Here is a 26,542-nt window from a genome sequence, read left to right as displayed (position 1 = left end):
TGGGCGGATGCATTAGTGAGTTACTCCATTATTTTCCCTCTTCGAATTTATTATTTATTGTTCTTTTATTTTTTTTTGAATTTTATTTTATGGGGGGGGAGCATTTTTATTTATTTTATTTATTCTAATAAAATTATAATTTTAATTATAATCCATTGATATTATTAGGTATAATTACTAGTATTATACTACCTTCCCCCCCAAATAGACAAGACGGACTAAAACTAAAACGTACGGCTCCAGTCCTACTACTAACTCTCACTACGCACGGCGCTACTAAGTCGTAGCACAAGCAGATCAGTCTCTCTTTTATCCACTGTCCATCCTTCTGGCCGTCTTTCCCTCTTCCCTTCCCATATCGGCCCTGTCTCTCGTTTCCCCGCGACTGTCCTTGCCCTTCAAATTAATCCTCTTTATTTCTTAGTCTTTTCCTTTTTTCCCTTTTTAGACTTGTCTCGATTCTCTTCCCTTCCCTTCGTTATTTCTTATTTTTTGGCTTTAATCCCCTTCAACTCTCTCTTTCCCCCTCTCTCTTTTACTCCATCATCTGTCTCCCGGTACCTTTGATCGATACAGGTTTGGCTCGTATCGACCAGAGGTTCCTGTCCTTCCTTCAATCAGATTCAGATATAACTATACCGTACGATCATCACAGGATCACAAGACGTTACATTCAGTCTTATCTATAAACCCTAATCCAGACTGCACTCTTCTGTCTTTCACTCATTCATTCATCCAGAGCAAGAGACATCTACATTCATTCACCAAGCTGTGTCGTTGCCAATCTGAGACCTGCCTTAGACTACTATACATAATAATACCCAAGAGGTAAAGCATTGCTTCATCCTCACATACATCATTGGTTCGTCAAAGGCACTACCATATGAAGAAAGTACCCGACTGACCGCATGTTACTCTAGTTCACAATGGACGCTACTTACACAATGGCACCTACGGTGCAAGGACAACCATCATTTGCATACTACCCCACTGCTGATTCACAAAGACAACAATTCACAAGCCACCCGTCTGAAGCCCAATACTATGGACAGATTCAGGCCTATCCTCAGCAACACTGTGTACCAGAGCAACCGGTCTACGCTCAACCTATGATGAACATGCATCAGATGGCTACCACCAATGCCTTCCGAGGAGCAATGAACATGACTCCCATCGCATCTCCCCAACCATCTCACCTGAAGCCCACAATTGTCGTCCAGCAGGGTTCCCCGGCCCTCATGCCTTTGGACACAAGGTTCGTCAGCAGCGATTACTATAGCTTTCCTTCAACCCCTCCACTGTCTACTGCCGGAAGCTCGATTAGCAGCCCACCATCTAGCAGTGGTACACTGCACACTCCGATCAACGAATGCTTCTTCTCATTTGAAAAGGTGGAGGGGGTGAAGGAAGGCTGTGAAGGTGACGTTCATGCCGAGCTTTTGGCCAATGCCGACTGGACTCGGGCTGCTTCTCCTCCCATGACTCCTGGTATGTTTTCAATTGTGCTACCTCATCCTAAGTAAGGATGTCTTGGCATGAATCGGCGAGCTAACTCCTTTCAGTGTTCATCCAGCCCCATTCCCTCACCGCTAGTCAGAGCTCAGACTTCCTGTCTGCGAACAGCTCTTGCCCCTCCCTTTCCCCCTCCCCCTCCCCCGTTTCTTCCCTGTTTGCGCACTCTCAGTCGGCTTTCCCTGTTGAGCAGGCCAGCTCCGACTTCTGTGACCCTCGGCAGTTGACTGTTGAGTCTTCTATTAACACATCGGCTCCCGCTGAGCTGCCACCTTTGCCTACCCTCTCCTGCGAGGAAGAGGAGCCCAAGGTGGTCCTCGGAAGTGAGGCTGTGACTCTACCGGTGCATGAGAACCCATCGCCTACTTACACCAGCTCCACCGAGGACCCTCTCGGCTCATTGCCCACATTTGACAGCTTTTCGGACCTGGATTCGGAAGACGAGTTTGTCAACCACCTCGTGGACTTCCACCCCAGTGGTAACACCTACTATCTGGGTGAAAAGAGACAGCGCGTCAGCACATACTCTCTTGAGGACGATGAGTTCCTGAGCGAACATAGCTTGGAAGATTCCGAAGATCTGGATCTTGCTCAGTCTGGTCTTCCTTTTCTGTCATGCACCGAATTTGCCCCCGTCCAGAGTGATGCTGGTGAGACCTCGGACGAGATGAAGACCAAGAAGCGGAGCAACCCTCGCAAGTCGCTCAAGAGATCCAACTCTGAGACCGACCAGGATACTCTCAAGAAGGCACAGGTGCCGGTCAACAGCCGGACCAACTCCACAGACGCCAACTCGGCAGCTCAGCCAGCCGCTGCTCAGTCCCGTAGCGTCTCGGAAGCCAATGCGTCTAGCTCCTCCGAGGGCCCACATGTTCCTGTGTCAGTGAACCGTCGGGGTCGCAAGCAATCTCTGACGGAAGATCCTTCCAAGACCTTCGTCTGCTCTCTCTGTTCTCGTCGCTTCCGTCGTCAGGAGCACCTCAAGCGCCACTACCGGTCTCTCCACACTCAAGACAAGCCATTCGAGTGCAATGAGTGTGGTAAGAAGTTCTCTCGCAGTGACAACCTTGCTCAACACGCCAGGACCCATGCGGGTGGCTCCATTGTTATGGGAGTCTTGGATACGTCCCAACATGCCGCGTACGAGGATCGTGATGTGAGTACCATGGGCGCTGTCCTCTATGAAGCTGCCAACGCTGCGGCGACCAAGTCGACGACCAGTGAATCGGAGGACAGTATTTCTGACATGCCGTCTGTCGACCGTCGATCTGCCAAGAAGCGCAAGCGTGAGGAACATGCTTAATCGTCTCCATTGCCGTTTGCAACTTCACGACGCGATGTGACCAGGAGCTCCCCTCTTTACAACATAATACACTATCATAATTACCTCCACCATTGCACTGGTTGGTCTGAATTTTTGCGGTTTTGGCGTCTGGGCATTTACATTGGCGGTGTCAGGTGGGAGGCAACGGTGCCTGGCAAAAGAAATTCTTTTCGTTTCTCATACAGAGGAAAAGAGAAACATAATACAGGAAACGGTCTTCAAAAGGAAGACTTACCGGGGGTATTAGACCGGTTGCATGGGCTGCAACGGAATTCGGCGCACTGGGAGTCCACGGTTTGGACTTTAGAGCGCTTCTTATCTTGAGGCACGGGTGGTGATTTGGGATTCTTTCTTTTTTTCAACCTCATTTCCTGGCAAATATCCAAAGATCGACCATTGTCATTCTTCAACCTTGTACCCATTTCCCTTTTTCTTTCTTTCTTCTATATACTTCTCGTTCATCTTGCATTCTGTGTTCCTATTTGATGTAATATTTGACTTTCCCGGGTTGCACCCTCACACCGCATCATTCCTGTGCTGGCCACATGTATAATTCAACTTGTCCCCAATCATTGCCTTCATACCCCTATGCTCTTTTCTCTTTGTCGCATAATATTCCCCCATTGTTATTAATCTGATAGCTCACTGTGGTATAGCTAGTGATAATCAAACATTCATCAAAAAATCTTTGTGGTAAACATGTAGTATGTATGCTCGTGACTTGGGGTTTGGTTTCCGTCTCGGAACCAAATCTTTTACCGCAGTGAAAATTAAGTTAACCGTATCAATTTTTGAATCCATGATTAACAACAAAGACTAAAACCTGATCTACATTAAAGCGAACTACTGCACCCTTATGTACCACGATCAATTAGTAGTTTAAGCGGGGTCAAAAAGAAGAGGGAAAAAAAACAGATATTAAATACCCCTCATCCAAAAACAAAAAAAGACATCCCACCAGCCACCCCACCATGTTATCACCAGCAAACACAAACACAGGCCTAAACGTGATCGCCCTAATATCCGGAGGAAAAGACTCCCTCTACTCCCTCCTCCACTGCCTCTGCAACGGCCACAAAGTAATCGCCCTAGCAAACCTCCACCCCGCCCCCGATGCCCAAACAGAAGACCTCGACAGCTTCATGTACCAAACCATCGGCCACAATGTAATCCCGCTGTACGAATCCGCCCTGGGTATCCCGCTTTACCGCGCCCCTATCTCAGGCGGCGCAGTCGACACAGCTCGCATCTACCGCTCCGATGCAGAGGACCAGATGGCCGAGTCCGTCGCTGAAGATGAAACGGAGTCGTTGGTTCCGCTTCTCAGGCGCGTGATGCGCGCCCATCCTGAGGCGAATGCGCTCTCTGCTGGGGCCATCTTGTCGACGTATCAGCGGACGAGGATTGAAAATGTTGCGGCGCGGTTGGGGCTCTCCCCGCTGGCGTGGTTGTGGATGTATCCTGAGCTTCCGGCACCCGGGGAGAGGAGGGGGTTGGCTACGCAGGCTGGGCTGTTGGAGGATATGGCTGCTGTTGGGTGTGAGGCGAGGATTATTAAGGTTGCTTCTGGGGGGTTGGATGAGGGGGCACTTTGGGGGGATGTTTCGAGTAAGGATGGTGTTGTGAGAAAGAGGGTGGAGAGGGGGATGAGGAGGTTTGTTACTGGGGGGGATATTAGTGGGGCAGTTTTGGGGGAGGGGGGTGAGTATGAGAGCCTTGCGATTGATGGGCCTGGATTTCTTTGGAAGGCAAGGATTGAGATTGAGGAGAGGGAGGTGTGTACCGGTGAGGGAGGCGTTGGGTTTGTGAGGTTGAGGGGGGCGAAGTGTGTAGCTAAAGAGGATGGGTTGGATATGCGGCCGGAGGATGTGAGACGGCCGGCGTTGCTGGATGAGACGTTTGCTCGGGTTTATGATGGGTTGTTGCCATTGAGGGTTCTGGAGGCCCCCTCTGTGAAACCGAGGGATTCGGCTGCGTGGCGCCTGCCAGAGGTCTCTCAGTCGAGGAATGGTGGGACTTGGGCTGTTTCCAATATCACTGCGCCTGAGGCGGGCCCTGGCGCGGGCGAGCAGATGGAGGTCATTGCAGAGAAGATACGGGGGATTCTAGATGCTACTGGTACGCGGATGGCGGCGGATATTGTCTTTGCTACTGTTTTGATTCGCTCTATGGTGGATTTTCCGTTGATGAACAATATCTATGTTTCGCTTTTCAAGAAGCCAAACCCTCCCGCGAGAGCTACTGTGGCCTGCGGGGACAGTCTCCCCGAAGGGGTCAAGATCATGGTCTCGCTGGTCGTCGATTTAGGTTCTAGGGATCTACGGCAAGGCCTCCATGTTCAGTCCCGGTCATACTGGGCTCCGGCCAATATTGGGCCGTATTCACAGGCCATGTCCATCCCAACAAACACATCAGAGCGGCTGGTGTACATCGCTGGTCAGATACCTCTGGAGCCAGCGTCGATGAATATAGTCGCTGGGCCTCAGCCATGGCTTGAAAGCTACTCCTTGCGAGCTGTGTTGGCTTTGCAGCACATGTGGAGGATCGGGGCCGCCATGCAGGTTGACTGGTGGCTGGGATCAGTTGCGTACCTGACAGGGGACCACATCGGCGCTAAAGCTCAAGTAGCATGGCATCTGTGGGAGACGATGCATGCCCAGCACACGGATTCAGACGGGGAAGACGAAGAGCCAACTTTGGATGCTTGGGATATAAAGTATGGGGGACGAGCTCACGAACAACCGATCAAGCCTGAAGCGGCTGCTTTGCCTAATATGTCCATTGTGCAGTCGGACGTATTGGTTCCTCCATTCTTTGCCGTTCAGGTGGCTGAACTACCCCGAGGTAGCGATGTCGAATGGCAGGGCCTGGGTTACCGATGTGGTGGCCTGAAGATGGTTGCAGAAGATTTGGACGTTGGTCGCAAGATCGACACTATCACCGAGAATCTGCGCTACACAGGAATCGAAATTGACGAATTTGACTCTGACTTGGACTCATGTTTGCAGCATATCCTCGACAGATACTCCGCGCGATCTGTTTCGCATGCAATCCTCTACACGGCACAGCCGCTGTTCGGGAACTTTTGGCCGGGCCAGGTTGTGCCTTGCATGTCAGTATGGGGCCAGAAAGGGCGGCAATTAGCGGCTGGGATCATCCTCCAGACGCATAACCCCACGGACGCGCGGACCTCCACCGAGTAGACAGAATTACTACTGCTGCATATTGCGTGACATCAGAAGGCTGATGGCACGTTCAAAAGGCCTGTGTGATTTAGCATCAACCCTAAATGATTGGCCCAAACGCTAGATAAGTGGTGCTTACATCAGGAGATAAGTGTCTGGCGATTGATGGTACGCTCAGGCTATGGACAAGAACGACTTCATTGAACCCATACTAGGAATTAAACATTCAATTTGTAGTGGAATGTTAGTAATGTAGTTCTGTCATGCATGTTTGGGCTGACTTGCATTATCCCGTGAGTCTAAAAGCATGTGATACGCAAAAAAAACCGCCTCCGTCTTTGTTGCCGTTAACAACAGATCCTTCACACGCCTCTTCCTGCAATAATCATCTATACCCACTTGTATGCTCCTAATTTCCTTGCCTGATTCTGTTTATTCGAAATCAACTAACGTGGTATTCTCAGTTTAGTGTCTTGTAACTCTTGTTCTCCCACTGCCGTCCTCCGATATGACGTACTCATTTTAGACCTCTCCGACCAACAAGAATCCATGGGGTCATGGCCTCTTCGCAGAACAAGAAGGAGGAGGGATTATCTCTCCTCAAGAATATAAATGAATCCGAGTTAAATATCCCTGAGAGTCTCCGACAACTTACCCGGTCGCCACACCCGTATCATCGCAAAGGCTCCAAGCGCTCCGAACCGCATTTGCTGCCTACAGAATGCGGCGACCGACCAACCCCCACTTACTGGCCGAAAACGTCAAGTGATAGCGGTACCGAGGCAGATGATGAGAGTACGGGATTTTTAAAAGGACTTCCGGCGCCCCCGCTTCGACATCGGAAAGGATTGCGTTCGAATTTGAACGGTGCCGCGGATCAGCATGACTTGTGGTTACCGCTGTTGCAACCGTGGCCCTCGTTAACACGGTCAACGTCCCGGAGCTCACGACGGAGCTCCAGTGAGGATACAGGAGCTAGGAGGGTAGATTTGCGAGGGAAGGCCGGGAAAAAGCGTGTTGAGATTTTGCAGAGGCTGTTGGAGACTGGTCTGCTATTATCCGTGGGCGCGGTTGTGCTGTTGCAGGAGAGCGCGAGGTCACTTGCCTGGGCTTGGAGGAAAGGTATGCATGCTTGTTTGGAACGAATGTGACTATGGCTTACTGATTTATCGCTTGATAGAACTGCTTGCCCATGCTCTTCTTGTCACCGGACTGTACGCAGCTTACCCACTAAGGAGAAATGGACGCTTACGACTTTCGGGACTATACTCCTTCACCATCCCAACCAGATTCGATCCCGCACCGCTCCTTTATCCGATTCTGATACCCATATACACATCGTTATCCTTGTCCCGTAGTAGCCCTGCGTTAATACTACTAAACGTCCTCCTTAGCCTTTCGTGTCTGCCGGCCCCGGTCATTCCACTACGTGAGTGGATGCACGGCCACAGTGTCATCCATTGGTTGGTGACGTTGATACCCATTATTGTCTCGGAGCATGTTTCTGACGATCATGCAATACCCAAGCCTCTCACGCTTCGCGGCCTCAATTCTGAAGTTTTGACTCTTGTTTTTCCGTTGCATCAAGCATTGATACCCACTCTAGATTTCTTATTAACTACCAGTGTTCTTCCAGCAGAATTGCAGCTTTTGACGAGCGCTCTTGTGAATCTATTTTTGTTTGCAAGCTCCCCACAGGCAGAAATCCTTAAGGCGCTGTTGTGGCTAGGCGGCTTGTGCATTTTTATCTCCTGTCGGCATGTCCTCCGCTGGGAGGTCGCTCTAGCTAGGATCCCCAGCTGGAAATTCAGACGGTCGCCCAGTGGTTCGCAATCACGGAAGAATCTTCTGTACGTTATCGACCATAAACTTTGCCAGAGACTGAGCCGGACTGGCTCTTCCGAGGATGCCATGTCAGACAGCGAATCCGAGGCTCACATAGCACCAAATTCGCGCCGAACAACGCAAGAGTTCCGAGAGAAAGCTCTATCTGGCGAAGGGGCTGAGAAGGTTCTCCAAAATGGTCGACAGCACGCGGCGCATAGAAGACGACATACTATCTCCAGCGTGGAGGAGGTTGCGCATCCGGAGCGCATCAGAACAACCCCCAGTGGCCGACGGAAACGATCGATGGCTCCTGGTCTGGCATCCTTCCTGTCGCTGACCGTACCACAAGCACAGGTGCGGAAATGGTTATATGCCCTCTACGTGTACATGGCCGTGGCGATCGTCATCATAGGCCCAGTGCGAAAATACGTGGGCGACCGCGCATTGCATGGGGAGGATCCCTTTGGGTGGGCTTTGAGTTACCTACTGGGAAACATCTCCTGGTTCAGATTCTGGGTGTTCATGTGGAACCTGGAGTACTGGATTCCTCTTCCTACTCGCTCGGACGAGATGGAGTGTTCGCTCGGATGGATGGAGTGTCTCCGGAAAAACTCCTTTGGGGAAGCCAACACACGTCTTTTGATTGCTGCTCACTGCATCGTAGTGCTTGTGACCGGCTTGGGGGTTGTCTTCCAGCTGAGCTCCATCGTGGAAGTGGATACAAGGCGCAAGGTCTTCCACGGGATGATGGTGTTGATGTTTCTTCCGAGCATATATGTTGACCCTGCGTTTTGCGCTCTCGCGCTGGCTTTGGTCCTGTCCATTTTCCTCCTCTTAGATCTTTTCCGAGCCTCTCAAATGCCGCCGATTTCTCGACCATTGACTTATTTCCTTGCGCCCTATGTCGACGGCCGTGACCATCGGGGACCTGTCATCATCTCCCACATCTTCCTTCTCATCGGATGTTCTATCCCACTGTGGCTTTCTTTGGCGGATATTGCCCGATTGGAAGACCAACCGTGGGGCGCGTGGAACGTCCAATCCCGGGAGGTCAGTATGGTCAGCGGAGTGGTCTGTGTCGGTCTAGGCGATGCAGCTGCCTCCCTGGTGGGTCGTCGTTTTGGTCGGCGTAAATGGTTTTGGGGTGGAGGAAAGTCCCTTGAGGGTAGTGTGGCTTTTGCGGGCGCCGTGACCGGGGGGCTAATGTTTGCCCAGTGGTGGCTTGCCGCGGGCCAGTGGGCTGTGCCTGGGGAGGATCAACCATCCTGGTTTTGGACGGGTTGCAAAGCGGTCATAGCAGCTGCAGGCACTAGTGCGACCGAAGCAATCCTGACGGGGTGTAATGATAATGTCGTCGTACCGATCGTGTTGTGGCTCCTCGTCCGAGGACTTGGTCTGTGACATGCTTTACGGATGAAACAGTTCCTGAAGCTTATGTGACATGGTTCGATTTTCTAGATCTGGAAAGGATCTGTATTGTATTTCTCATTCTTGTCCATTTTATTTTACTTCCCCTTTTTCTTTTGTTTCTTTTTTTGTCCTGGGGAAGGATATAGATGGATAATGTGGTGATGTGTTGGGGATTCACATGACATGTTCCTTTGTCTGTGACATAGGGAAAGAACGGGACTAGTCCAGAAGGATACCCAAAAATCGAAGATAATAATAGATGACTGGCTGAACTCCCCTTAGGCAACATTCACCATTCGTCGATCGCCCTGTTAGTGGACGCCAACATATCTCGCTGCGTATCCACTTGGGGCTTATCGGTGATTCGGCAGAACCCAATCTTCAGTCATTCGGTGGCGAAATGGGCGCCTGTGGACAGGACGGCTATCATCAGATGAGTCATTCACCACGGTGTTGGAAGGAAGGGAGAGTGCAGGTGTCATATCATGATTTTCTTCCGATGAGATGACACGGGGAGGTGTAGATGTCATAGAGCAAGTCATTTTGAAGCCTATCGTGGTTGGCACTGTTTAGTAGTTAGTACATAGTGACGCCTATCTAATCGATAATCGATAACGTGATAACGCGATGGTCCGCCGTAATGTAAGGAGCGATCCTACAATCTCCCGGCCTGAGGCCATGGCCTAGTGATTGCCCTCGTTTCTTCTTACCATCGCCATTCATGATGGACCTTTCACCATTCCTCTCATCAATCGACCTCTCCCTAACCAACCATTCCAGTTGCTAACCTGTTCCTGTTTGGGGATCCAACCGATCATCTCCAATTCCATCGCCGCCCTTCTGACCGCCTTTGATCGATACAGGTGACTGTGACTATTCCCCAAAGACGAGATCGTCAAGGTTCCCTGGGTTGACTCCGGCCCTGGCTCCATCACATCATCTTCCGTTCCCCGATACTTTCTCTCTTTTTACCTATCGGGTTGCCTCTTATTGAAACGGTTCTCCTTTTTCTCTAATCTTCTCCTATTTGCTTTTTCGTATCGACGTCTGTACCACCTTCTATAAGTGAGTTATCGGGGATAATCCTGGCCACTATCTATCTTGATCAACATCCTTGGCTACTTCCTGCAGCTATCGCCTTCCTATCAGCGTAGAGCACCCGTTTCCGCCTCACCGCTCTCGCACGCCTGTATACCGAACCCATCCTTGTCGCTGCTGCTCACCTCGACTCTTTATCTTCTTAGAGATCTTGTCCGTTTTCCTTCGCTTCGATCTTTGACGTCTGATAGCCCGTCCATCATCTCCTCTCTCGTTCCACCCTTCCCACCGTCCACTTTCCTTTACTTCTCATTTCCGCCCTCCCCCAGCTTTATCATCTATAGCCCCATATCGACCGGCACTCTCGACATCATCACTTCCTTCCCCTGATGGGCCACTTCCATCACCAATCGTTGTCCCTGCCGTTGCTGAGGTAGTCGTGTGGTGTTGGGGCGAGGTTGATTATCAATAGACACTCCACCTTGGGCGCTGTCTTCCGCCCTACTGCAGTCATGGCATCTTCACATACCAGGAGGTCCAGGGAGACCTCACATGCCGAGATGCCCATTGGTCGCTATACTAGATTGGATGAGATTGGCCGGGGAAGCTTTGCCACGGTCTATCAGGGCGTCCATACGGTATGTTTAGCTAAGTGTATAGTAGGTAAAGCGGTGCGAGTGCTTGATGCTAACCTGCTTGGCTTCTTAGAAATCACGCACTTACGTCGCCATCAAGTCCGTCAATCTCTCCAAATTGAACAAGAAGCTAAAGGAGAACCTCTCCTCGGAGATTCATATCCTTAAAGGGCTATACCACCCACACATCGTTGCCCTCATTGACTGTCATGAGACGACTTCACACATCCACCTGGTGATGGAGTACTGTGCTTTGGGAGACTTATCTCTATTTATCAAGCGCCGAGATACACTAGGGGATCATCGGTATACAAAAGACATGATTGCGAAGTACCCGAATCCCCGTGGCGGTGCACTGAACGAAGTCGTCGTTCGCCATTTCCTCAAGCAACTGGCCAGCGCCCTCAAGTTTCTCCGTGATCGAAACTTGATCCACCGTGACATCAAACCTCAGAATCTTCTGCTGTGCCCGTCTCCGTCATCATACCGGAGTGGCAATACTCAGGTAGTTCCGTTCAAAGGTTGCGAGGACTCCTTCAGCCCTGCGACGGGACTGGAATCTCTACCGATGCTCAAGATTGCAGACTTCGGGTTTGCTCGGTCTCTTCCATCGACATCGCTTGCGGAAACATTATGTGGCTCCCCTCTGTATATGGCTCCAGAAATTCTGCGGTATGAGAAGTATGATGCTAAGGCGGATCTTTGGTCCGTGGGCACGGTGCTTTACGAGATGGTGGTGGGCAAACCTCCCTTTCGGGCGACAAATCACGTTGAGTTGCTCCGAAAAATTGAAAAAGGAGAGGATAGGATCAAGTTTCCAGAGGAGAATCCTGCCTCTGATGAAATCAAATCACTGATCCGGATGCTATTGAAGAGGAATCCTGTGGAGCGGATGAATTTCTCTGATTTTTTCGAGTGCGATACCATCACAGGGCCTATCTCCGGGTTAATAGCTGATGATGTGCCGCCAACATCCCGCCGTTCCTCTATAGCTGTTGATACCACAGGACCCGCATCTCGCCCCCAGTCTCGAACTGGCTCAAGAACTCCCACCGGGGTGAAACGCGAGAAAGATGCATCTTATCCCGGAAGGAGAGATGACCCAACCTCATACCCAGTTGCTCAACAGCCTACCGCTCAGAAGTCAGAAACTCCACCAGCTCCCTCATCTCCCATGCGTAGGGGGGGAAGTATGGACAGGCCGGCTACATCTAAAGAATCTGCGAGCACTGCCCCTCAAAGACCAAGTGCAGTGTCTCTCGCCACAGCCCCTGGCCGTCAGGAACTCGTGGATCGAAATGCTACTGCTGCTGTCATGGAGCGACAGAGGAGCCGGAATACGTATGCGGGGATTCCACAAGCAGAGAAGCAAGCAGAGAGAACGAAAGAGGAAAGAGAGCGCGCTGCACAAGAGGTTGCGTTTGAGAGAGACTATGTGGTTGTGGAGAAACGCGCCGTGGAGGTGAATGCCTTTGCAGATGAGTTGGCACACAGTCCTCGGATCCAGGGAGGCTTCCCCAGGAACGCTCACGCTATATCTCGTCGGCCAGGTACTCAGGGCGCGTCCGGCCCTACAGCTACGTCGCCCTTGGCCACTACAGGGAAAGCAATGCAGGTTGCTTCAGGGCGAGCTCGGGCCGATTCGACACATGCGCGTCAGAACTCCTACGAGCGCCGATACGGCCAGAGTCCTACGTCTGCGATCTCAAAAGCACTTCACATGGCCAGTGGACGACTATTTGGAATGGGCTTCTCCCCCCCTATGACTATCACAAAAGGAGGGCGCTCTCCCCCTCTTGGGTACAACCCTTTCCCGGCGTACCCTACCGCCCAGGGTAGCTTGATGGTCGTTGGGGATGGAGCTAGGACTAATGTGACCCTGGATGAAGATGCGAAGACCGTTCAAGTGATTGAGGAATGTGCCACCCGGAGTGACGTAGTATATGGGTTTGCCGAAGTGAAGTACAAGCAACTCATTCCGCTGGCACCATCAGTTCAGACGGACCCGTCTGGAAGAGTCAATGGGCCTGGCGGCGAGCGGGATCCTACCGACCTGATGGATGGTGGGCTTACGGTTGATGCTGTGGTAACCCTATCGGAGGAAGCTCTAGTTCTTTACGTCAAAGCACTATCTTTACTGGCAAAATCTATGGATATTGCCGGCGCCTGGTGGACTCGGAAGAACCGTGGAGAAGCGTTTGGCGAGTCGGCCATGGGTAGGACGGATGCCACAAGCACGCTTGTCAGCAATCGGATCAACAACGTCGTACAATGGGTGCGGAACCGGTTTAACGAGGTGCTAGAGAAAGCAGAGTTTGTCCGTCTCAAGTTAGTCGAGGGACAAAAGCGCTTGCCACCAGATCACCCCAGTCACCCCAGTAATCACTCCATCGGTTCCTCCGTCGGCTCCGGCGCATCCACAGACGTTGTTGTGAGTTCGGGCGTAACGGCGGAGAAGCTAATGTATGATCGGGCACTAGAGATGAGTCGGGCAGCGGCTATTAATGAACTCACGGGCGAAGACCTATCGGGGTGTGAAATAGCGTATGTCACGGCCATTCGGATGTTGGAAGCTGTATTGGAGGAAGAGGAGGTATCTCGGTCTGGACCAGACAAAGCCGATGCCCAGAGAAATGGCGACAAAGCGGTACTGGATGGTGTACGGATTGAGGACCGCCAAGTGGTGATGAAATGTAAGTTATTCTGCATACACTGCGGTGAAAAAACTCGATTCTAATGGGTCGTCTAGTGGTGTCCAGCATCAGGGGTCGCTTGGCATCCCTGCGCAAGAAACTCACCCTGTTGGCAAAACGACAGAGCCCACCTTCGAGTGTTCCTGGCAAAGTGGCCCCATCCAACTTGGTGGCTGTTTCTCCAGCCGTTGGGACAACCCCCAGATAGAACGTGAAACGTTTTTCATCTCATGCATGCAGGTACATGCTACGTCAGATATAGTCCCCTTCTCTTTTCTATTTTCAACTCCCTCCTGCATTTTACTTTGCTTCTATAACTAATGAACAATACGTGGGAGTTCATATATGGCGCTTTCTGTTGAAGATCTGTTAGCGCAGCATTCCCCCCCCGCCGGTTTTCGTTTCATTTTGCTCATTCTTCTTTTTCTTACGTGTCTTGTACTTGGCAATTTCCATTGTCATGAGAAAGCTAGCTATTTGCACTTCCTTACTTTTGGCGTTTGAGCTGGGAGAAGTACACAAATTGCCACAACCTTGGATATGAATGATGAAGCTATGGGTTGGGAGTCTGGGTGGGCGCAGGACGATGGAATTTTGCTTGATTTGAACAGAGATTACCAGCCAGACGACTTTGTACTGTACATAAATAATCGGATGAAAAATTCTTTTGGAAGCAATTTCCCGGAGCCTTGGAGGTGTTTCGACTAATTCTAAGCTGACCTGACTCACTAGGCAGAGCGATATAAAATGGAAATCAAGCTATTCGATCTAGGCCGAATTGCATCAAGCTGGGCGGATCTTCCGCAAGCAGAAAAACCTCTCAAGCGGCAGGTCAAGCACGCCATCGATTTTCGTTTGTCACGGAAAATCTTCTCAGCGATTTAGAGGAGCGGAAGGTTTGGATCTGGTGGAGCTCGACTCACTTTGGTTCCGCTGCAAAACCAAACTTTTTTTTTTATTACTCTTTTTGCCTTCCAGAATTGAATGGCGTTATCGCCGCTCAACCATATGGCTCATCTCTAGATTTTTTTCCCTTGAATTTTCTTTTTTTTTTTTTTTTTTTTTTTCTCCTTTTTTTTTTTTTTTTTTTTTTTTTTTTTTTTTTTTTTTTTTTTTTTTTTTTTTTTTTTCTCGCCTTTTTATTCTTTGCCATTCTGTCAATATCATCTTTTCTTTAGCTCCATTTCTTTCTTTTAATCTCTCATTTATGCATAATTGATCGAGCGAGTTAAATCTCCTGGTCAGGAGATACTTTCACCAGCTTCCTGTCGGCATTGCATCTTTTTCGCTCTCTCTTACGAGGTTGCATGGCCTTTGTATAATATAAGACTTCTTTCCTTTTTAGGCGGCTGCTCACGCCAGCCTCGACGCCCCGGCCTGATTGCGACAGATTTAGGCCCAGCACATCATCACACCTCGTGGTCTTCCTCCGTTGTTAGCCGTGGAATCTGCTCGATATAATCCTTTCGTTGACCTGCTCCTCCGTAGCTTCTAGAGCTTTGGTGGAGAACATATATGAGCTTTACGGCTAAAATTTCCGCGTTACCATGAGCGATTCAGCTTCGAAATCTAAAGGAGTCATGCCGGACACCAAGGCCTTGGAAGAAGGCCCCCGGCGGGCGGATGGTGTCTCTCAGCTATGTATGCACTATGTACTAACCGGAACCTGGGACGACGTGATCTAACTATTATCTGTAGATGAGGGTAATGTCTTCGATGCAACACCAGAAGACCGCCGTCAGATTGGCGTGGTCAGCGCCTCGTTCCTGATCTTCAACAGAGTCATTGGAACTGGTATCTTCGCCACGCCGAGTACCATCTTATCATTGTCCGGTAGCGTTGGACTTTCCCTATTCATGTGGGTGATTGGTACCATCATTGCCATGGCTGGTACTGCCGTATATTTGGAATGGGGTACTGCTATCCCTAAGTACGTCAGCCGCTCCCTTATCTGCCAATTGCTGTAAAAAAAGCGGGACTAACAGTTCTCAGGAACGGTGGCGAAAAGAACTATCTTGAATATGTCTTCAAGAAGCCCAAATTCCTCATAACATGCATGTATGCTGCCTACGTCATTCTTCTTGGCTGGGCCGCTAGCAACAGTGTGGTGTTCGGCGAGTACATTCTCAATGCAGCAGACATTGAGGTTGATCGCTGGAACCAGCGTGGTATTGGGTTGGCATGTATCTCTGCAGCTTTCCTCATCCACGCCTTTGCGTTGAAGTGGGGCCTTCGACTTCAAAACCTCCTTGGTGTGATAAAGCTTGTCGTGATTGTGTTCGTCGTTGTCTGCGGTTGGGTGGCTCTCGGTGGCCATATGAAGATCGACCCTCCTCACAACTTCCGAAACGCCTTCGAAGGCACCAGTGACAGCGGTTATGGCATTGTCATGTCGCTGTACAACGTCATCTGGTCGTTCATCGGCTACTCAAATGCTAACTATGTGAGTACCGCCGAGATAATATCTTCTGATGTCGTTCTCTGACTCGTGACAGGCTTTGAGTGAGACCAAGAACCCCACCCGTACGTTGAAGATCGCCGCGCCAATCGCGATTGGGTCCGTTGGAGTTCTTTACATGCTCTGCAACGTCGCCTACTTTGCTGCTGTACCTAGAGAGCAATTTCTTAGCTCTGGCCAGACCGTTGCCGCCGTCTTTTTCGGCAACATGTTTGGTCCAAAGGCAGAGAAAGTCATGTCGGTCTTCATCGCCCTGTCGGCCTTCGGCAACGTCTTGTCTGTGATCTTTTCTCAAGGTCGAATCGTTCAAGAGTTGGGACGTGAGGGTATGCTACCCTTCTCAAAGTTTTTCGCCAGCAACAAGCCATTGAGTGCGCCGGCCGCGGGTCTTTTCGAGCACTATATCGTGTCGATCATCATCATGTTGGCTCCTCCTCCCGGAGACGCTTATAACTTCCTGGTCAAGTAAGTCATTTGCATTCACCTGTATCCCCCTGGGCATAGCTGACTGGCGTGGTTAGCCTTATCTCGTATCCGCTCGCCATCATCAACGTTTTTGTGTCTGTTGGCCTCATCTACATTTACTTTACCCATAAGACTAAGTTCCCCGACTGGAACCCCGGTATCCGCGCGACACTCCCCGTGACCATCTTCTTCTGCCTGTCCAACGTCTACCTGGTGGTGGCACCATACATCGCCCCAAGTGAAGGACAGAGCGTCTACAAGGAGCTGCCGTATTATCTGCATTGTGTGGTGGCCCTGGGTATCTTCGCAGCCGGTGGAATTTACTACCTCGTGTGGGCGGTCTTACTCCCACGTCTTGGCAACTATGTGATGGTTAAGGAAACGGTGGTGGATGCCGATGGCTGGTCTCGAAGTGTTATCTCGCGCCTGCCGTTAGCGGAAGCGGAACAACGACAGCAGGAGCAGTTGCAGCAGCAACAACAGCACGCTTGAAGTGCTATGATTTCAAGATTCAACATCATTACTTTACGAGCGTAATCATAATGTTTACAGCGACGCATTTGCATGGAGTTGGGGATTCTGGGGATATTTTCGTTTGCACATTTTGGGTCAACAAAGTTATACCCCGGTTCAACATGTTACGGATACCTCTTCTATCTTAATTTATATATATGGTCGGTATAGAGTATAGACATAGAAATTTACATACACTATTCGAAGAAACTCAAAAGCCTTGTGTCCCAGACATCTATGGAAGCCCATGCACCAAAGTTGCCAACGAAGTAGCAGTCATGGACCCCTCAAACTTGCTGGAGTACGGTCTTGCAAATAGTACCCCCGAGAAGGGGATAACTCGACAGTCATCTACCGTAGAGAAACATGGCATGCGCTGTTTTCGAGTAATTACTTGCTGAAAGAATGTTATGTATGTATGAACAAGAGAAGAAGTTTCGGGGAAGGTTAAAAAATATAGGCAGGAAAGTGCGCGGATCAACCGTATTTCCGGCCCATCCATTTCGGGTAAGAAGCTTTTTCTAGGTCCCGACCCGAGGGGATTCACCGCTTGCCCAAAGGGGATCCGCCGCCGTGAATATCCTGGAGGATCTCCGAACCATCTTCCTGTCTATTGTCCCTGTTGTGAGGTGGTACGTATTGTGCTTGCCTATTGTCACCGTCTGATTAGTCCATTGGCCCCTTCCTACCCCTCTTCTCAATTCTCTCCCTTCTCTTATCATTCCATTTTAGCGGGGCTCATGCGTCGTTTCTCCTCCACGCGGTTACCGCCGCTGGTACTAAACTCAGCAAAGAAGCCACCGCTTTCCTTCCCTTCCAGAAGGCCCCTCCTCTTCTCTCGCCCTCTATCTGTCTCCTCAACTTCTGCTTCATCCACCTCATCCCCGTCCGCCAACCGATTATCCCGCCGTTCCCCCCTCTCCCAAATCTCCAAGCGTTACTGCTCCTATCGCAGGATGTGTCGTCGCGCTGATGTGCCTTCGGGCTCGACAAACATCGCCCACGGTCGTGAGGTTCTGCCTACCAATGTCAAACCAGTTCATTATGACCTGACTTTGGAGCCGAACTTCGAATCTTTCACCTATGAGGGTACCGTCGTCGTTGAGTATGTGTCCACCCAACCTGTATATCTCGGTGATCAAAGCTCATGAACGTAGTCTCCAAGTCACCGAAGACACCACCTCGATTTCCCTCAACTCTAACGAGATCGACATCCATACTGCCACTGTCTCCGCTGGGGGCTCTGTTGTGACCTCCAGCCCTGAGATCTCTGTCAACAAGGATACCCAGGTAGCTACGGTCAAGTTTGCCGAGACGATCCCCACCGGATCTTCCGCCCAACTGAAGCTTACCTTCACCGGTATCCTCAATGACAACATGGCCGGCTTCTACCGGTCGTCCTACAAGCTGCCAAATGGCGAGACCAAGTACATTGCTTCGACCCAGATGGAGCCCACAGATGCCCGCAGAGCGTTCCCCTGCTTCGACGAGCCTGCTCTTAAGGCCAAGTTCACAGTGACTTTGATCGCTGACAAGAGCATGACCTGTCTAAGCAACATGGACGTTGCATCGGAGACTGATGTCCAGGGCGGCAAGAAGGCTGTCAAGTTCAACACTTCCCCGCTCATGTCCACATACCTAGTGGCTTTCATTGTTGGCCAGCTGAACTACATCGAGACGAAGAACTTTCGCGTTCCTATCCGTGTCTATGCTACTCCGGATCAGGATATTGAGCATGGTCGCTTCTCGTTGGATCTGGCTGCTAGGACTCTGGCCTTTTATGAAAAGGCCTTTGATAGCACTTTCCCACTTCCGAAGATGGACATGGTTGCCGTGCCGGATTTCAGTGCAGGCGCCATGGAGAACTGGGGTCTGATCACTTATCGTATCGTCGATGTGCTCTTGGATGAGAAGAACAGTGGTGCTTCACGTAAGGAGCGTATTGCTGAGGTTGTCCAGCACGAACTGGCTCACCAGTGGTTCGGAAACCTTGTCACCATGGATTTCTGGGACGGTCTTTGGCTCAACGAAGGCTTTGCAACCTGGATGTCGTGGTACTCTTGCAACAGCTTCTTCCCCGAGTGGAAGGTCTGGCAAACTTACGTCATTGATAGCTTGCAGGGCGCGCTTTCCCTCGACTCGCTCCGTAGTAGTCATCCTATTGAGGTGCCTGTCAAGCGTGCTGATGAGATCAACCAGATCTTCGATGCCATCTCCTACATGAAGGGATCTTCCGTCCTGCGCATGATCTCGAAGTATTTGGGCGAGGATGTTTTCCTCCAGGGTGTCCGTAACTACATCAAGAAGCACGCTTATGGAAACACCCAAACGGGCGATCTGTGGGCTGCTCTCGCCGACGCGAGTGGAAAGCCTGTCGAGCAGGTCATGGATATCTGGACCAAGAATGTTGGATTCCCCGTGGTCACTGTGTCTGAGGACTCTGGCAGCTCGTCCATCAAGTTGACACAGAACCGCTTCTTGCGTACTGGTGATGTCCGTCCCGAGGAGGACACTACTCTTTATCCCGTCATGCTGGGCTTGCGGACCAAGCAGGGCATTGACGAAGACACTATGCTGAACGAGCGTGAGGGCCAGTTCAAGGTGCCCGACCTTGATTTCTTCAAACTGAACGCTGACCACTCTGCCATCTACCGTACCTCCTACACTCCTGAACGGCTCACTAAGCTCGGCGAGGCGGCCAAACAGGGCCTGCTAACAGTTGAAGACCGTGCCGGTATGATTGCAGACGCCGGTGCCCTCGCTTCGTCTGGCTACCAGAACACCTCTGGTCTGCTCTCGCTTCTCAAGGGCTTTGACAGCGAATCCGAGTTTATTGTGTGGAATGAGATCGTGGCTCGCATTGGTACTCTTCGCGCTGCATGGCTCTTCGAGGATAGCCAAGCCAAGGATGCATTGAAGGCATTCCAGCGCTCTTTGGTCGGTTCCAAGGTTCACGAGCTTGGCTGGGAATTCTCGGAAAATGATGGCCACATCCTGCAGCAGTTCAAGGCCCTGTTGTTCAGCAGTGCCGGCTCGGCTGAGGACCCAGCCGTCGTCAAGGCTGCTCAGGAGATGTTCGAACGCTTTGCTGCGGGCGACACCAGCGCCATCCATCCGAACATCCGCGGTAGCGTCTTCAACATCGTTCTGAAGAACGGTGGCGAGAAGGAATACAATGTTGTCTTGGACCGATCCCGCAATGCCCCTACTTCTGATGAGAAGACCACCGCTCTGCGCTGCCTCGGCTCTGCGGAAGATCCGGCTCTCATCCAGCGCACCTTAGGGCTGGCCCTCAGCGATGAAGTGAAGAATCAGGATATCTATATGCCTCTGGGTGGTCTGCGCAACCACACCGCAGGTATTGAGGCTCGCTGGGCTTGGATGAAGAGCAACTGGGACGCTCTGTACAAGCGCCTGCCACCTGGACTTGGTATGCTAGGCACTGTTGTTCAGCTCACCACTTCCAGCTTCTGCACTGAAGCGCAGTTGAAGGATGTGGAGAGTTTCTTCAAGGAGAAGGATACCAAGGTGAGTCTGGCCCCCATGCAGCCTATATTCAGTAACTAACTCTTTCAGGGCTACGACCGTGCTGTTGAGCAGAGTCTTGATGCCATCCGGGCCAAGATCAACTGGATCAAGCGTGATCGCGCTGACGTTGTATCCTGGCTCAAGTCGAATGGTTATCTTCGCGATGGCAAGCTGTGAGGCATATGGCACCAGCAAAATAAGATCATGAGTTTAGCATGACATAATGACCGTGGTGCAAGTATCTTCTTGCCTCGGGCCTAGTCGAGCAATTTTTTCGAACGACGCGGATTAGGTTCCAGTGTAAACTAGAAAATATGATATCTCTACGTCACGTATATAGTACTTGAATAGGGGAATATAATTTGAGATGTGAGCCCTGCTTGATCTCCATACAGTGACTATAATGTCCTTTTATTTCAATCCACATCGGTTATCACCATCCACCTTTCGAGCCAAACGTAGAATTGTCATCATTCTTCTTAGCAAACCCGCGAGTGGGCTTCGATTGTGCGGCTTCGTGCTTACGCAGTTCCTCCGGAACGCGAGAGATGGACGATTTCATGATCATTTGCTTGAGGTCGTACCTGTCAACCTATTAGTATAACCGGTTTATCAAGGAAGAGAATGGGGGTAAAAGAAAGGGTAAACATACAAAACATCCGTATCCTCGTTACCCAAGAAAGTGATAGCCACACCACTCTTACCAGCACGACCGGTACGACCGATACGATGAGTGTAACTTTCAATAGTAGTCGCCATGTTAAAGTTGATAACCAAACTGACATCCGGAACATCGATACCTCTGCCTGCCAGATCGGTAGCCACCAGGACATCCGTTTGACCGTTCCGCACCGACGCCAGGGCAGCCTCACGCTGTTCCTGGGTCTTACTTCCGTGTAACGTAACAGAGGAGAAGCCCCATTGTTTGATTTCGCGGGCAATAGCATCACAGTTCCGCTTGATGTTGACGAAAACGATGATCGGGGGCCGGAATTCGTGAGACGAGAGGATATCGCCGAGACGCTTCTTGCGCTTGTCTTCGCCCGCGATGAACTCTACGCGCTGCTCGATGGTGTCGACGGCTTCGCCGGCGCTACCGATTGTGACGATGGCGGGGCGGCGGAGGTATTTGCGGGCGATGCGCTCGACGGCTGTTGGCATGGTGGCTGTGTACATCATTGTCTGGCGGTAGCGGTCTTTTTCGCTGATGTGCTGGCTCATGGCAGTGACGTTCTCGGCTTCTTCGGTGTCGGGCTTTTCATTGGAGACGGGGAGGGCGTCGAGGATCTTGTTGACGGGTTCTTCGAAGCCCAGGTCGATCATGCGGTCTGCTTCGTCCATGATTACGTAGCAGCATTGGCTGAGGACTAGCATGCGGCGCTCGATGCAGTCGACTAGACGACCTGGGGTGGCAATGATGATTTCCGCGCCGTTGCGGAGGCTGTAGGCTTGTTCTTCGAGAGAGTGGCCTCCGACTATACTGACGACGTTAAAGCCGAGAGGGCCTGTGAACTTCTTCGCTTCGATCTCGATTTGCTGGGCCAGTTCACGCGTGGGGGCGAGAACGATGGCGTACGGACCGTCGTTCTTCCTCCATTCGAACTCGTCGATGCGAGGCAGTTCGGCGATGTATACTAGCAAGGGGAGAAGGAAGGCTGCCGTCTTACCGGAACCGGTGACGGCGACACCGATGAGATCGCGAGACTGCATGGCGATAGGGATAGCGGCGCGCTGAATCGGCGTAGGCTCCTTGTAGCCAACCTTGTTGACAAGCTCCATGAGACGTTTGGGGAGATTAGACTCCTCCCACGACCGCATGGGGTTCGGTACACTTCCACCCTTGGTAGCGATGTTGAAATCTTCCTTGAAGATACGCCAGTCGCGCTCGCGCATGTGCTCCAGCTTCTTCTCGCTCCAATGCTTGTCGAGCTGGTTGCGGGTGCTCTCTTCTCTCCGTCGGCGCTCCATTTCCAGAATCTCTCGCGCCCGAATACTCCCCGCTTCACGATCACGGTCCTCCAGAGCTCTTGCGTACTTCTTGGCCACGTCATCGGCGACATCGTCGCCGAAACCTGCGAGACGACCGCGTCCGTAGAAGTTCGCCTCATGTCGACTTTGATACAGGGGGTTGTAATCGCCGCTTGTGTCTTCTTCTGCATTCCATTCGAAGTTGAATTTCCGGTCTGTCGTCCTCTTCCGCTTCTTCTTCGCTGAGAAATTCGATGTCTGCTCTGCTCCCATGTATCTTTGTTTGATTAATGCTGCCTGAGCGACAGCTTCCTCATCGTCCACTGGCCGCTTGTCCCCTTTCGAAACTGTCAGACCGAAAGACATTGACTTTGGCGGAGATGGCGGCGATAGGTCGTGACGCTTATTATGGGATTGAGGGTTCCGCATGGCGGCGGGTGCGGTAGGAACGTCTGACTTTCTCATAGCCCGAGGGCCGGTGGGTATAAATCTTCCATCACCATTGCTCATATCAGAGCCCATAGAAGGCGGCTGAGTTGCGCTCCTGTCAACACCGTTGGAAGCCTTTAGCCTTCGGTCCGCCTCGACTTCTTTAGCTCGCTTCTCGAGGGCTAGTCGTTCTCTCTCTGCTTTCGACAGAAACTTTGGCTATAGACACAGTTCATATTAGTGATGCATATCTATGCCAGACTTCCATGACCAACCAGTATAAGAATTGAAATCATACGCCAATCTATCAGAAACAAAACAAAGAAGAAAGACATACCCTAGCAGCAGCCGCATCAGCTTCCCTTTTTTTGCGAACCAGCTCATCTACACTCAGCGGTGTAGCCACTGGCTTCTTCGCGCCCCATCCAAGTTTCTTCTTCTTTGGCTCTGGCGGCGGAGGCGCAGGAGGCAGGTCTTCGGGCGGTGGTGGAGGCGCGGCCGCATCTGGCGGCGGAGGAGGGGCGACGGAGTCTTCTGGAGGAGGCGGAGGGGGTGTAGGAGGTCGCTCGATGGGCTCTGGCGGTGGGTGGGGGGGGCGCACCTCCGACGAACCGTTCATCACGATATCGTCCATGATGGCGAATGCAAGTAGCGACTGAAAGATGTCGTTGGGGAAGCAAGCACCAACTAACCATGCACAGAATGGCCGCGGCTTCTAGAATTTCTACGGCTGGCCGGTGGAGCTTGTCACGCAGTCACGTGGGTAATTAGCCCCAAGATATGGGCTTATTTGGATTTTAATGTAAACAGCTTGAGAACCTAGCTAATCTTTGAATGCTACCGGCTATGTTTATTGGACAGGTACTGGTTATGTTCATTACTTGGATTTCAGGTTTCGACAGTAGATCATGAGGTACTGCCACGATGATAAGGCGGTGCTAAATATTGGCCAATTAGAGCGGCGAGGGAGTATTGATATTCATTCAGTCTAAGACGACGACATGCCATTATCCATAGGAGCAGGCTACCCTTATCCATGATTATATTACTTTCAAACACATGGTTCTGGATTTATTGAAGTAGGTAACTAGGATAAGATGAGCCAAGAGCAAGAAATACCGGGGAACTTCGAATCTACAAACGATCACGATGCCACGTTAGCGCCAGGGGAGAATAACTCTCTCCAGATAATCAACAACAATAGAAAAGCATCAGACATCAAGTGGAAGCCTTCTTCCACTACGATAGATGAGCCTCTCGCTTCTAACCTAACCAATGAAGATCTCTGGATGCTCATCCGACGGTTCAACAAGGTATGTCGAGATGATTGCACCGGAACAGACTATACATTGTATTAACGCAATAGCTCTTGCAATAGCAAGTACACCATGTCAAAGCCGTGCAAGGCCATCCCCCAGATGAGCTGGATCTTAACCGGGCAGAAGAGGAGCAATTCCCCCCAGAAAGGTTGCGGGCAACGACTGAGCGGTTCTATACTTCTGTGATTGTAGGATTGGTTAATTTCTTCGGTCACGTCACTAGACTGCGCTCGTGGAAAGAGCCCCGACGTACCTCTGCGTTTTGTATAGTATGTACCGAGGCCTTGTGTCCCAGATGTGATTGGTGGAGGACTAACTTGTTCCAAGGCTTACTTCATTGCATGGTTTTGGGATCTTCTTGTTCCTGTGACTACCGGCGTTCTGGTTGCTTTAATCCTGGTCCCATCAACACGATCATGTCTTTTCCCTCCTTCTAACACTGATAAGTGTGGCTCTTACGATGGCGTCGAGAATCCTACGAGTGATAACGTTACCCATGCTCCAGAAACATACAAGGGCGAGGCAGCTGAGCAGGAGGCCGCGAATCTCGTTAACAATATCGCCAATGTCGCCATGGAAAGTGCCCGTGGCAAATACGGCCAATCGGTGGTAGATGGCGATGCCGAGGGATCTTCAGAGCCTGAACCAGTTGATATTGCGACGATCACAGACGTGCAGAGAGAGACTACATCCGAAGACAAAACGAAAAAGCCTATGAAGAAGAAAATATCCAAGGCTACCAACCAAACTATGCGTATTTTAGGGGATATTACCGATATCTATGAGCAGTTTTCCAAGTTAGCCCCTCCCCTAACTAGCACCTCAAGAAGTATCATTGACTAGAGTCACAACAGTCTACTTTCCCCCACACCACCATTCCATGCCATAGCGCCCCGTCTGCAGCTGGTAGGGATACTAACATCCGTTGGCCTGACATCTCTCATCTCATCAAGCCATTTGATCGTCAAGACCGGTAGCTTCATCATTGGCCTAGTCATCTTCGGCGACTCTCTCTTCCAACGCACGATAGCATTCTTAAACGACAAGATCAAAGACTGGAAGAAATACCTAGACCTCCAAAAGTAAGAAGCCCATCAATCTCAAAGGATCATACCTGCTAACCACCCCCAGCACCCTACTAAAAGGCGTCCCCACAAACGCCCAACTAACCCTAGCTCTCTTACGCCTAAGCGAAATAAACTCCTCCCCGTTACCTCCGCCCCCAACCTCTCACAACAACGAGCCCCTATGGCCCATCCGCCGCAAGCCCTCCAATATTACCCCCAGCACAGTCATCACTCAACCCTCTACATCCCTCACAACCCAAACCCCTAAACCCGACCTCCCAAAAGCAGAGGGCCGCAAGAAAAAATGGACCAAGTTCCTCAAATTCATAGGCCGAACCATCGCAACCGCAATGAAAGGTCACATAGCATTCGACCGCGCAATACGCCTCACCGAATCCACCAGCGCAAAGAACCTAATCGGCCTGTTACACCGACGAGGCTGGATCACGGGCCCGCCTGTAGGCCCGCTCAAATTCGAAGCGAAATTCGAGCGTAAACGCGGCACGGTGGTGATCGATTCGTCGCAGGAGCAGCCCGTGCTGTATTTTACGACGTGTCAGGCTGCGAAGCTGGAAGATTTGCGGTTGGAAAGTCAGAAGAAGGGGGCGGTGTTGTTTCAGATTCCGGTTACGGAGATTAAGGAATTGAAAAAGACAGAAGGGTTGGGGTGGAAGGGGAAGTTGATTGTGGAGCTGACAGCGGGGAGTAAGGAGTCGATTGATGGGTTGGTGATTTCCACGTTGGAGCCGGAGTATCAGTCTTATCATCTTACGGGGATGAGGGGGAGGAATCAGTTGTTTAATCGGTTGATTGCTATGGATGCGCAGTTCTGGGAGAGTCATTGAAGTGGTGCTTTTGGATATTTTGGGTTATTGAGATGCGATTAAGTTGGTCTTTTTGAGGGCTTGAGGTCTACATGTGTTGTTTCATGTATTTGTTTACCCTGTCGAGCTGAGGAGTTGGTATAACTAGAATGTCATGCTTGCACTTCATCCTCGAAAGGAGAATGCCACTGAGAATATTGGGCTTTATCTTGAAAGGCTACAAAAGCACATAACTTGGACCTGAATCATATCTACTTCCTAGATTTAAGCATTATCGTTGATATTCTGGGATGACTACATCAAGATGTCTTTCTAAAAGGCCTTCAAGTAGAGGCCGAGTTAAAAGC

General features: G+C 50.9%; 7 protein-coding genes across 7 annotated transcripts; 6 read left to right on the top strand and 1 right to left on the bottom strand.

Annotated features, from left to right (window-relative positions):
- Positions 1-607: 607 nt before the first annotated feature.
- Positions 608-3,119, top strand: sebA (putative C2H2 transcription factor (Seb1)). The gene is made up of 2 exons (XM_032050641.1): positions 608-1,488; positions 1,563-3,119. Exons 1-2 carry the CDS (start codon positions 927-929, stop codon positions 2,813-2,815), a joined length of 1,815 nt encoding a protein of 604 aa, XP_031906447.1. The 5' UTR covers positions 608-926; the 3' UTR covers positions 2,816-3,119.
- A 688-nt stretch (positions 3,120-3,807) lies between these two features.
- Positions 3,808-9,249, top strand: BDW43DRAFT_295995 (putative phosphatidate cytidylyltransferase; the record flags this gene model as incomplete). Its single annotated transcript, XM_032044148.1, has 3 exons — positions 3,808-6,035; positions 6,662-7,143; positions 7,202-9,249. 3 exons carry the CDS (start codon positions 3,808-3,810, stop codon positions 9,247-9,249), a joined length of 4,758 nt encoding a protein of 1,585 aa, XP_031906446.1.
- A 1,607-nt stretch (positions 9,250-10,856) lies between these two features.
- On the top strand, positions 10,857-13,832 carry atg1 (serine/threonine protein kinase ATG1; the record flags this gene model as incomplete). The annotated part of the gene is made up of 3 exons (XM_032044147.1): positions 10,857-10,934; positions 11,005-13,624; positions 13,681-13,832. 3 exons carry the CDS (start codon positions 10,857-10,859, stop codon positions 13,830-13,832), a joined length of 2,850 nt encoding a protein of 949 aa, XP_031906445.1.
- A 907-nt stretch (positions 13,833-14,739) lies between these two features.
- On the top strand, positions 14,740-17,270 carry BDW43DRAFT_258635 (high affinity methionine permease). Its single transcript, XM_032040000.1, has 5 exons — positions 14,740-15,265; positions 15,323-15,554; positions 15,617-16,067; positions 16,120-16,547; positions 16,604-17,270. The coding sequence occupies exons 1-5, from the start codon at positions 15,172-15,174 to the stop codon at positions 17,037-17,039; spliced, it is 1,641 nt and encodes a 546-aa protein (XP_031906444.1). The 5' UTR covers positions 14,740-15,171; the 3' UTR covers positions 17,040-17,270.
- Positions 17,271-17,691: 421 nt separating this feature from the next.
- On the top strand, positions 17,692-20,962 carry BDW43DRAFT_258633 (M1 family metallopeptidase). The gene is made up of 3 exons (XM_032039999.1): positions 17,692-18,165; positions 18,218-20,588; positions 20,637-20,962. Exons 1-3 carry the CDS (start codon positions 17,801-17,803, stop codon positions 20,763-20,765), a joined length of 2,865 nt encoding a protein of 954 aa, XP_031906443.1. The 5' UTR covers positions 17,692-17,800; the 3' UTR covers positions 20,766-20,962.
- prp28 (mRNA splicing protein PRP28) lies at positions 20,963-23,641 on the bottom strand. The gene is made up of 3 exons (XM_032039998.1): positions 23,323-23,641; positions 21,241-23,204; positions 20,963-21,172 (listed from the first exon to the last, which is right to left on the bottom strand). The coding sequence occupies exons 1-3, from the start codon at positions 23,617-23,619 to the stop codon at positions 21,022-21,024; spliced, it is 2,412 nt and encodes an 803-aa protein (XP_031906442.1). The 5' UTR covers positions 23,620-23,641; the 3' UTR covers positions 20,963-21,021.
- Positions 23,642-23,818: 177 nt separating this feature from the next.
- Positions 23,819-26,422, top strand: BDW43DRAFT_258628 (uncharacterized protein). The gene is made up of 5 exons (XM_032039997.1): positions 23,819-24,298; positions 24,364-24,573; positions 24,632-25,101; positions 25,159-25,386; positions 25,436-26,422. Exons 1-5 carry the CDS (start codon positions 24,083-24,085, stop codon positions 26,214-26,216), a joined length of 1,905 nt encoding a protein of 634 aa, XP_031906441.1. The 5' UTR covers positions 23,819-24,082; the 3' UTR covers positions 26,217-26,422.
- Positions 26,423-26,542: the final 120 nt, after the last annotated feature.

This window comes from Aspergillus alliaceus (assembly GCF_009176365.1).
Source record: "Aspergillus alliaceus strain CBS 536.65 unplaced genomic scaffold BDW43scaffold_1, whole genome shotgun sequence".
In the NCBI taxonomy this organism is placed as follows: Eukaryota; Fungi; Ascomycota; class Eurotiomycetes; order Eurotiales; family Aspergillaceae; genus Aspergillus; species Aspergillus alliaceus.
Note: the sequence above shows the minus strand (reverse complement) of the source record. Positions and strands in the feature narration are given on the sequence as shown.

Coding starts and splice junctions, on each gene's coding strand:
- prp28 (XM_032039998.1), bottom strand. CDS start 23,619: ATGGACGATATCGTGATGAACGGTTCGTCGGAGGTGCGCCCCCCCCAC. Junction 23,205..23,322: donor CTGATGCGGCTGCTGCTAGG/GTATGTCTTTCT, acceptor CTGTGTCTATAG/CCAAAGTTTCTGTCGAAAGC. Junction 21,173..21,240: donor AACGAGGATACGGATGTTTT/GTATGTTTACCC, acceptor ATAGGTTGACAG/GTACGACCTCAAGCAAATGA.
- sebA (XM_032050641.1), top strand. CDS start 927: ATGGACGCTACTTACACAATGGCACCTACGGTGCAAGGACAACCATCA. Junction 1,489..1,562: donor TTCTCCTCCCATGACTCCTG/GTATGTTTTCAA, acceptor AACTCCTTTCAG/TGTTCATCCAGCCCCATTCC.
- BDW43DRAFT_258633 (XM_032039999.1), top strand. CDS start 17,801: ATGCGTCGTTTCTCCTCCACGCGGTTACCGCCGCTGGTACTAAACTCA. Junction 18,166..18,217: donor GAGGGTACCGTCGTCGTTGA/GTATGTGTCCAC, acceptor TCATGAACGTAG/TCTCCAAGTCACCGAAGACA. Junction 20,589..20,636: donor TCAAGGAGAAGGATACCAAG/GTGAGTCTGGCC, acceptor TAACTCTTTCAG/GGCTACGACCGTGCTGTTGA.
- BDW43DRAFT_258628 (XM_032039997.1), top strand. CDS start 24,083: ATGAGCCAAGAGCAAGAAATACCGGGGAACTTCGAATCTACAAACGAT. Junction 24,299..24,363: donor TCATCCGACGGTTCAACAAG/GTATGTCGAGAT, acceptor CTCTTGCAATAG/CAAGTACACCATGTCAAAGC. Junction 25,387..25,435: donor AAATACCTAGACCTCCAAAA/GTAAGAAGCCCA, acceptor AACCACCCCCAG/CACCCTACTAAAAGGCGTCC.
- BDW43DRAFT_258635 (XM_032040000.1), top strand. CDS start 15,172: ATGAGCGATTCAGCTTCGAAATCTAAAGGAGTCATGCCGGACACCAAG. Junction 15,266..15,322: donor GGATGGTGTCTCTCAGCTAT/GTATGCACTATG, acceptor TATTATCTGTAG/ATGAGGGTAATGTCTTCGAT. Junction 15,555..15,616: donor TGGGGTACTGCTATCCCTAA/GTACGTCAGCCG, acceptor AACAGTTCTCAG/GAACGGTGGCGAAAAGAACT.